The sequence below is a fragment of the Siniperca chuatsi genome, unplaced genomic scaffold (assembly GCF_020085105.1).
Source record: "Siniperca chuatsi isolate FFG_IHB_CAS unplaced genomic scaffold, ASM2008510v1 Contig00118, whole genome shotgun sequence".
Classification (NCBI taxonomy): domain Eukaryota; kingdom Metazoa; phylum Chordata; class Actinopteri; order Centrarchiformes; family Sinipercidae; genus Siniperca; species Siniperca chuatsi.
In genome coordinates this window covers 1-10,265 of record NW_025322590.1, presented here as the reverse complement: position 1 = coordinate 10,265, position 10,265 = coordinate 1, and the positions used below count along the sequence as shown (strand labels likewise).

The 10,265-nt window shown below is 41.3% G+C and overlaps 1 long non-coding RNA gene and 1 gene segment (V, D, J or C); both read left to right on the top strand.

Annotated features, from left to right (window-relative positions):
* Window positions 1-720: 720 nt before the first annotated feature.
* Window positions 721-1,249, top strand: LOC122872790. The segment is given in 2 exon segments: window positions 721-775; window positions 862-1,249. Coding segments are annotated over 2 exon segments (363 nt in total).
* A 7,122-nt stretch (window positions 1,250-8,371) lies between these two features.
* On the top strand, window positions 8,372-10,230 carry LOC122872789. Its single transcript, XR_006377302.1, has 4 exons — window positions 8,372-8,860; window positions 9,067-9,213; window positions 9,863-10,044; window positions 10,194-10,230. It is a non-coding gene; the product is annotated as an uncharacterized LOC122872789 (long non-coding RNA).
* The last annotated feature ends 35 nt before the right edge of the window (window positions 10,231-10,265 follow it).

The window sequence follows — 10,265 nt, the reverse complement described above, 5'->3', positions numbered from 1 at the left end:
GCACCAATGTACTGAGAGGTTACATGTATTTTCCTGAATATATTTTTAAAACTTAATTCATATTCTCAGCAGTTTTCTTCATTCTTAATTCCTATTGGGGTTTTCTTTCCCCAGATGTCCTAAAAATGGTTTGACTCAAACACTTTATGAGAAAATCAACAGTAAATAATGAACAACTTTCGAAGGTGTTTTTTCGTTGTTTTCCTATTAAAATGTAATTAAAAATATTCACTTTAGGGCTTTTGTACAATGTATAAACTGCTGTCAGCATCTTCACATGATGCAGACTGAGCTTAATAATGAAGCAACCAACTTAAATGTGTTTGTCAACTTGTTGCACAAATTATGCTGAAAAATGAAAAAGGGACTCTTGGAGGAATGACTCACGTACAGTAAACATTCATTCTCCAGTTTCACCAAACAGTAACTGAGCCATAAAAAAGGAAAAACACCCTTTATTGGTCATATGGATGCAGATCTTATGCTGCTATAGGTCCACAACCTGGAAATTTAACCAAGTTACTCAATTTGAAAAGCATCAGAAATGTTTTAAATTTTACAGAATTGGAAGGACACTTCTTAGTCATTAAAAGTACACATACATACAGACATGTGACATCTGAGTCCAGACCAGGTGTCTCTTCCCAGTGAGGAGGAGTAAATGCAAAACTCAGATGTCTTCCACCTCTACTTATCTGACAGTGGACAGTGGACACACAGTTTAACATGATGGACTATAGGACAGGACTGCTGCTTTTAACTCTCTGCTGGGCAGGTGAAGATCTTCACTCATCTTTTTTTAATTTCAATTTCATTTTTGTCAACAGCTTATTTCACTTCATGTTTTTATTCTCTTGACAGGTGTCGATGGTCAGACTCTGACAGAATCTGAACCAGTGGTTAAAAGGCCTGGAGAATCTCACAGATTGACCTGTACAGCCTCTGGATTCACATTCAGTGACTACTGGATGGCCTGGGTCAGACAGGCTCCTGGAAAAGGACTGGAGTGGATCGCTTATATCAGCAATGGTGGTAGCAGCCAATACTACTCTCAGTCAGTCCAAGGTCGGTTTACCATCTCCAGAGACAACAGCAGACAGCAGCTGTATCTGCAGATGAACAGTCTGAAGACTGAAGATTCTGCTGTTTATTATTGTGCTCGAGACTCACAGTGACTGGAGTTGGTTGAGCAGCTGTACAAAATCCTACAGCACTCATCGCTCAGGCTGGTAGAGCCCAAACGTGAAGTATATTGTCTTTGTATTTATATTATATACTTAATTCTATTTTTCATATTTATATTTTTATTTATTGTTACATATTCAATATTTTATATTACATATATTTAAAGAAAATATGCATTAACATCCTGAAAACTTTTCTGAGAAATATTATTACTAAACACTGGTGTAGTCCCTCATTCGTCCAGGAGTGTTCTATCGTAGAAAAGGATTCATTCGTAGTCATCTGGACACTGTTTTCAGAATCAAGACATTTCGGCTCCCATCCGGAAGTCATTCTCAATTGTGAAAACTGGACCGGGAACTCAGAAATTTAAGATACACTGTGTTACTTAATCCCTGCCCTCAGGAAGGAGTCTTCCTGAGTATCTGGTGATTACTCTGCCTAGTTTCACCTGAAACTGACCTAATTGTTTCCAAGATGGCCCAGTAGTCAGTAATCAGGCCTATTGTTTTCTGGCTGCACCTCCCTCATCACTGTTAAGTACCTGATTAGCATATGATTTGCATGACCAAGGTGCTAATACACTGTGGTAAACGTTGGGCAGATTGAATCTTAGACCACCATTTCTGTTCAAAGAGGGGTTTTCTTTTTTCACAAAATGTCTCCTTTGACACCTCTTTCAAACCAACTCTTCTCTCTACTTAGAATCTTCACCTGACTGTCTTCAAATGTGTGGTTTGTAGCTTTTAGATGCAAATGCACGGCGCTCTGCAATCCTGAGTTAGCGTGTTGTCTGTGCTGATAAAGTCTTTTGTGAAGTGGCTGTTTAGTCTCACCTATGTACCGTTCTTTGCAGTTTTCCTCACTGCATTGAACTGAGTAAGCTACATTGCTCTGTTTTTGTGTGGGCATCTCGTCCTTAGGATGAATGAGTTTCTGTCTAAAAATGTTGCCTGGTTTAAAGAAAACAGGACCATCGTGCTGTCTAAAGATCATTGTGCTGTCTAAAGATCCTTTGTAGTTTTTCAGATAGTCCAGATACATAAGGAATGGAGACACCATTCCTTCTTGGTTCTGTTTCTCTTTTGTCCATCCTGAAACAATAAGGTCAGTTTCAGGTGAAACTAGGCAGAGTAATCAGCAGATACTCAGGAAGACTCCTTCCTGAGGCCAGGGCTTAAGTAACACAGAGTAGCTTAAATTTCTGAGTTCCCGGTCCAGTTTTCATAATTGAGAATGACTTCCGGATGGGAGCCGAAACGTCTTGATTCTGAAAACAGTGTCCAGATGACAACGACTGAAACCTTTTCTACGATTACTAAACATTAAACACAAAAAACGCAATTAAGATCACTTGTTCATAAAAGGGCCAAACACAGCCCAACAATCTGCTTGCTGAAATTAAACCACTGCAAATACTAAACTTCTTCTTTTCCTTTCGGCCGTTCCCTTTCAGAGGTCGCCACAGCGAATCATGTGCCTCCATCTAACCTTGTCCTCTGCATCCTCTTCACTCACACCAATTAACTTCATGTCCTCTCTCACTACATCCATAAATCTCCTCTTTGGCCTTCCTCTATACCTCCTGCCTGGCAGCTCCAACCTCAGCATCCTTCTACCAATATATTCACAGTCTCTCTTCTGAACGTGTCCAAACCACCTCAATCTGGCCTCTCTGATTTTATCTCCGAAACATCTAACATGAGCTGTCCCTCTGATGTTCTCATTTCTGATCCTGTCCATCCTCGTCACTCCCAAAGAGAACCTCAACATCTTAAGCTCTGCTACCTCCAGCTCTGCCTCTTGTCTTTTCTTCAGTGCCACTGTCTCTAAGCTTTACAACATCACTGGTCTCATCACCGTCTTGAACACCTTTCCTTTCATTCTTGCTGATACTCTTTTATCACACAACACACCTGAGACTTTTCTCCACCCGTTCCAACCTGCTGGCACTCGCCTCTTCACCTCTTTTCCACAGTCTCCATTGATCTGAACCGTTGACCCTAAGTACTTAAAGTCCTGCACCTTCTTCACCTCTGCTCCCTGTAACCTCACCGTTCCACCTGGGTCCCTCTCATTGACACACATGTATTCTGTCTTACTGCGGCTAAGCTTCATTCCTCTGTTTTCCAGAGCAGACCTCCATCTCTCTAGATTTTCCTCCACCTGCTCCCTGCTCTCACTACAAATCACAATGTCATCCATAAACATCATAGTCCATGGAGATTCCTGTCTAACCGCATCTGTCAGCCTGTCCATCACCAGAGCAAACAAGAAGGGGCTCAGAGCCGATCCTCGATGCAGACCCACCTCCACCTTGAACTCCTCTGTCACACCTACAGCACACCTCACCACAGTCTTACAGCTCTCATACATGTCCTGCACCACTCACCAACATACTTCTCTGCCACTCCAGACTTCCTCATACAATACGACAGCTCCTCTCTCGGCACCCTGTCATACGCTTTCTCTAAATCTACGAACACACAATGCAACTCGCTATGACCTTCTCTGTACTTCTCCATTAGCATCCTCAAAGCAAATACTGCATCTGTTGTACTCTTTCTAGGCATGAAACCACCTCTGCCCTTAGCCTAGCTTCCACTACTCTTTCCCAACTTCATTGTATGGCTCATCAGCTTTATTCCTCTGTAGTTGCCACAGCTCTGCACATCTCCCTTGTTCTTAAAAATTGGCACCAGTACACTTCTCCTCCATTCCTCAGGCATCCTCTCACTCTCCAAGATCTTGTTAAACAAACTAGTCAGAAACTCTACTGCCACTTCTCCTAGACACTTCCATACCTCCACAGGTATGTCATCAGGACCAACTGCCTTTCCACTCTTCATCCTCTTCAATGTCCTCCTCACTCTTGCTAATCTTTGCTACTTCCTGCACCACACCAATCATCTCTTCTACTCTTCGTTCCCTTTCATTTTCCTCATTCATCAGCTCTTCAAACTGCTCCTTCCATCTTCCCATCACACTCCTGGCACCTGTCAATACATTTCCATCCTTATCTTTAATCACCCTAACCTGCTGCACATCCTTCCCATCTCTATCTCTTTGTCTGGCCAACCTGTACAAATCCACCTCTCCCTCTTTAGTGTCCAACCTAGCATACAAGTCCTCATATGCTCTTTGTTTGGCCTTTGCCACCTCTACCTTCACCTTACGCTGCATCTCCCTGTACTCCTGTCTACTCTCTTCAGTCCTCTCAGTGTCCCACTTCTTCTTAGCTAACCTCTTTCACTGTATACACTCCTGAACTTCCTCGCTCCACCACCAAGTCTCCTTGTCCATTATCCTCTTTCTAGATGACACACCGAGTACCCTCCTACCTGTCTCCCTGATCACATTAGCTGTAGTGGTCCAGTCATCTGGGAGCACTTCCTGACCACCCAGAGTCTTTCTCAGCTCCTCCCTGAAAACTACACAACATTCTTCCTTTTTCAACTTCCACCACTTCGTCCTCTGCTCTGCCTTTGTCCTCTTCATCTTCCTCACCACCAGAGTCATTTTACACACTACCATCCTGTGTTGTCTGGCTACACTCTCCCCTACCACTACTTTACAGTCACTGGTCTCTTTCAGATTACAATATCTACACAAGATGTAGTCCACCTGAGTGCTTCTACCTTCGCGCTTATATGTCACCCTATGTTCCTGCCTCTTCTGGAAGAAAGTGCTCACTACAGCCATTTCCATTCTCTTTGCAAAGTCTACCACCATCTGTCCTTCTGCGTTCCTGTCCTGAAGACCAAACCTGCCCATCACATTCTCATCACATCTGTTCCCTTCACCTACATGCCCATTGAAATCTGCACCAATCACCACTCTCTCACCTCTGGGGATGCTCTGCATCACTTCATCTAACTCACTCCAGAATTTCTCCTTCTCTTCTAACTCACATCCTACCTGTGGGGCATAACCACTCACAACATTGAACATCACCCCTTCAATTTCCAGCTTCAGACTCATCAACCTGTCTGATACTCTTTTCACCTCTAGAACATTCCTCACAAACTCCTCTTTCAGGATAGCTCCTACTCCATTTCTCTTCCTATATGACCCATGGTAGAACAACCTGAACCCTTCTCCTAAGCTTCTAGCCTTGCTATCTTTCCAATTGGTCTCCTGGACACACAGTATGTCCACCTTCCTTCTCTGCATCATGTCAATCAACTCTCTAGCCTTCCCTGTCATAGTCCCAACATTCAAAGTCCCTACTGTCAGTCCTACATTCTTAGCTTTCCTCTTCTCTCTCTGCCTACGAACACACCTTCCTCCTCTCCTTCTTTGTCTTTGACCAACAGTAATCCAATTTCCACCGGTACCCTGTAGGTCAACAGCACTGGTGGCGGTTGTTGTTAACCTGTGCCCCCGACCAATCCGGCATGGAAGTCATTGTCACGATTCGCATTTTTAATTTGGCATGTGTTTTACGTCAGATGCCCTTCCTGACACAACCCTCTGCATTTATCCAGACTTGGGACAGGCACAAGAAGACACTGGGTTGTGCCCCTTTGCGGTTGCATTTCTGCAAATACTAAACATTTCTACAAATTGGTGTAGCCCAGTGGTAAATTCTGGGAATTATAGTGTAAGGGAAACTGGGTGGGTTATGATTGATCCCTCTTATTCTCAAAACCCAGTGACATGACTATTAAAATGTAAACGTTTATTTACTTTAAGTAAATAAGTGACAACTGATTTTCAAATAAGTAAATACTAATTTATTTTACATGATTAAAGGGAGATCAATAATTTGTTATTTTATTTCATGACAGTGATTAAAACTAAAGGTTAAAGTTTATATTATTTTGTTAAATAATATTATCAGAGGTTTTATGCAGCTATCCTTTTATTACTTTATCCTTCCTGTGTTTATGTGACCGCTTTTTATTGGTCATTTGAGTATTCACGCTGTATTGTCAGTAGTGTTTGGCTGCATGCACGTAAAAACAGGGGTACACGTGACGGGAGAGAGCGACACGGATGAAAAGTGCTGGAAGCAGTTTTTCCCTCGCTTGTTTTTTTGGCTCGCTCTCTCTTGCTGGACCCGTGGGGAGCACGGGACGCTCGCACGTTTAGAGAGAAGGAGAAAGACGCTAAAAAGAGCCACTAAAGTTGACGAAACTGAGAGGAGGTTCAGAGAAGGGGACCGTTTGTGACTGAGAAACGAGGCCGGCGACCCGTCTGACGGAGCGGACGCCGCGATCGGAGGTAGCCGAGCTAGCTAGCCACGGCGGGCGCACACGAGGCAGAGCTGTTGGTTCATCGCACCGCACCTGCGTATCCGGACCAGTCTTTTCGACGCTCTCAATGTTTTGTAAGTGTCAGTTCAGCGCACTCAATGTTTTGCGAGACCAAAACAGGCCTGCAACGTTGTTTTTTCTCTTTTTCCTTCGTTCAATCGGTACCGTGGTGAGTCAACTGGAACATGTGAGCATGTATGTGTGACTGGGCCCAACACTGCATTAGCTAACACTTGTTACAGGACACTTGACACGTTTTTGTAAAGTTCTCTGTGCATTCTCAATATTTAGGAAAGATATAAGGGAGGAAGATTTTTACACCCCTTATTTTGGTATAAAACGTGTGATTTAAAGGGATTAAGATTATTATTTAATTGTTTGGGATATCTTTTGGTTATTTATTTTTGTACATTTTGTCATAATTAGGGACTTTTATATTGTGTTTTAGGGAAGTTTTATATTTCATTTGCCAAATCCTTTTGATTCATTAAACAAGGGTTTTACCCATTTATTTTCTAAACTAAAAAACCATCTCTGGGTCTCATTATTGTTAAATATTCCTGTCAAAAGGTTTTACAATTGAGTAGAAACTCATTAGGTGCACCTTTGTGGTATCCACCTGAACTACAACGAACCCAAGCACCCTCATTCTCACGTATGTAACATACAGTGTGGTTGTATGGGTGCTACATAAATAAAATGGAGGCACCGCTGGGATAAATTTAGTTCAAAAGTAGTTTTAAATCAGCTCTAACTTTAGTTTGACCCAGAGATTTTAAATATTTTGTTTAAAAAGTAGTTTAGAAGCAAAAGCTGGCTAGCTGTTAACACATATGTAAAAACCATATTAAAGAGTAGCTATTGAGAAAACTTTGAAACAGCAAAGAGAGTTCTACTAAGCATTTTAAGCCACAAAAACGCAAATTAAGCTTTATCTGAGTAAAAATACAACTAAAACTTACCAAATTTAGTTCTGACAAGTGATTAATGTAAGCGCACAACCCGTGGGGATGGCTCAGTTGAAGAACTGGTGTGTTGGAGAAGGCATAGACCCGGTGAAAGCCTTGCTGGTTAAAGATGTACCTCCAGAAACTGAAGTTGGTTTCATTGAAGAAACGATGCAGACAATCAAAGTACTCGGGAGAGTCAAAGTGAGAGGAAGAATGTATGACCCACAGTCTCAAAGTTTAACTGTGCTATGTGAGTGCAGGGAGAAGGTGAATACGGCCGCCATTCCTCTTGATGTTGTTCCTGAGGGGTCTGCTATGACCTGGAGAATCTTTGGACCTTCTGAGCAGGAGGAAGAACCCCAAGCTCAGGCAGCGGGTGATAGTCAAGATGTGCCGCAACAAGATTCCAGTCTTTTCCCCCACTGCAAGCCTCCACTCCTGAAGCTATCATTCGAGCGGTTGGTGATATCCTGCAAATGACCAGTAAGCCCACACATGGTGACAACAGCCTTTACAGAAGACTGCGCACATTCTCAGGGGTCATGCCCATACCCCTGGGAGAAGAACAGTTGGAAAACTGGGTTGAACAAGCCAGACTTATGATTGAAGAATGTGATCGTCCTGAAAGAGAAAAGAAAATGAGAATAATGGAAAGTGTAAAGGGTCCTGCACTTGAGATCCTCCAAGCTGTCCGTTTCAACAACCCATCTGCAACCTCTAGGGACTACATTGACATTCTTGAGACCACCTTTGGCAACCCTGAGAGTGGTGAAGAACTTTACTTTGCTTTCAGAATGATGTGTCAACACCCCAACGAGAAACTCTCTGAGTTCCTGAGACGACTTGAGAGAGTCCTGAATAAAGTTGTTCAAAAGGGTGGACTCCAGTCATCGGCAGCAGACAAAGCACGTCTTGATCAACTCATTAAAGGGGCCATCAGATCTTATCTTATGATATTAAATCTGTAAGAACAAAAACAAAGAATTATCTTAGTCTTTCTTGACCCATCATATCTGCTGATGGCTGCCAAAAAGACCAAATTACACAAAGCTCCAATCAAATTTAAACATTCATCATTGCTTTCATATTTCAGTTTGTATTTATCAATTTTATGACAACATTAATTAAAGTTAGCAGCTAACTTAGCGGTCCTATTAGCTGACTCAGTCAAGAATGGGCACCAGAACGGGCAACGGAACCGGGATCAGCAGACTCCCAGTGAACACGGACAGACCGGGACCGACAGAGGCCAGTTTGTTGACAGGGAATACAATCACAATACGAGATGATTTACAGCGGCTCAACCAGGACGAGAGAGGACTGAAAGGGGGGTCGTGCATCAGAGAGGCAGCAACAGCGCGTAGAGCCAGAATATTTTTCACATCTAACGCGGATTAAAGATTTAATTCCACCAAACCAGAGTTGGGGATTGTTGGAACAGTTTAAAGACTAACCAAGACGATTTTGGTGAGTTTTATTTTGTTTCTGTCGAGTTTGAATGAAATGTGTTTTACGATGAGTTAACAAGGCAATTAAGCTGCTCTTAGTTCAGTGAAAGAGGGAAATGTGAATTCAGAAGGTGTATGGTTGTATTTTTCTATTTGATAGAGAAAATAGGTGTAGGAATATTTCCTTTGTTGACATTTGCTGAGTTTATTTTGTTTATTTATTAGACTAAAAAAGCTAAGAGAGCTTGTGTAACGTAGCGAACTTGCTGCTGGCACACATCTCCCAGCTAGAACTACCTGAGCTGTACTGTCGGACTATCGCCTCTTGAGGCACAAGTGGTATTACAACACAGGACGGGCCGGGGCTAGCAGGTTAGCATGCTAATTTCAGTAGATATCTCTGCAACACAATACACTGACATCATTGACATAACGTCAGAACTGTTACTTCTTCACATTCTGTTGATGAGGTTAGTTCATTTTGTGAATGTTTTTAAATAAAATTCTGGCCAAATCTTATTGCCCCTTTAATGTCATTCGCTATATTATTGATTGTTTGTTTTCATTTCAATGTGTGAGAGTTTAAAAGCTTAGTATTTCTTAAATATCTTTAAAAAACAATTAAAACTACTTTAAAATGAGAATGTTCTTGTAGTTTTTTTTTTTTTTTTTTTAAACCAATATAGCTTTTTTAAAGATTATGATGCTACAGTTTTTTCCTTTGTCTGAACAAAGGATGGTAACCACCATTTAGTGGGCTGGTGTTGTATCAATATATTAAAAGTAAATTATTTATATATGTATATATGAGTAATTTTTAATTTCAGTTCTTCAGATTAAAATATATACATAAGCCATGTCATAGTATATTAATGACAGATAATGACAGATTATAAATTAAAAAACAATAATAAACTGATTATAAAATAAGTATAATGTAAATTCACCAACTTATAACCTTATATATAGTTTTGTTGTTTGGAATTTAAGTTTTGTTTTATTCTCCCTGCTGACAACACAGGGCCCCTGACTCTCCAGTGCAGGAAACAGTGTGTGGTTTTTGTATTAGGGTTTTTCACTGTGATGGCTGGGGGACACAGTGATATAGATCCATACAAAAACCTAAGAGCAGTAATCTGACACTCTCCCTTTCTTGTGATGGAAAAAAAGGACAGGACAAAATATTTCTCATTGGAATATGAGGTAACTACTGTGTTTATCATTTTTAATAAGCAGATTTGTAGTTAAAAGTCAGTTAATTAGTAGTTTAAAGTCACAGTTAGTGCAGAGATGTCCAGTAAATCTTTACTTAAAGAACTGATTAAGAATCAACACAAAACGTGTGCTCACAGGACGACACTAGGATATAAAACTGACCAGGATTTCTGTGTATTTCATACACTTAATGAGCTTTTAACCCATTT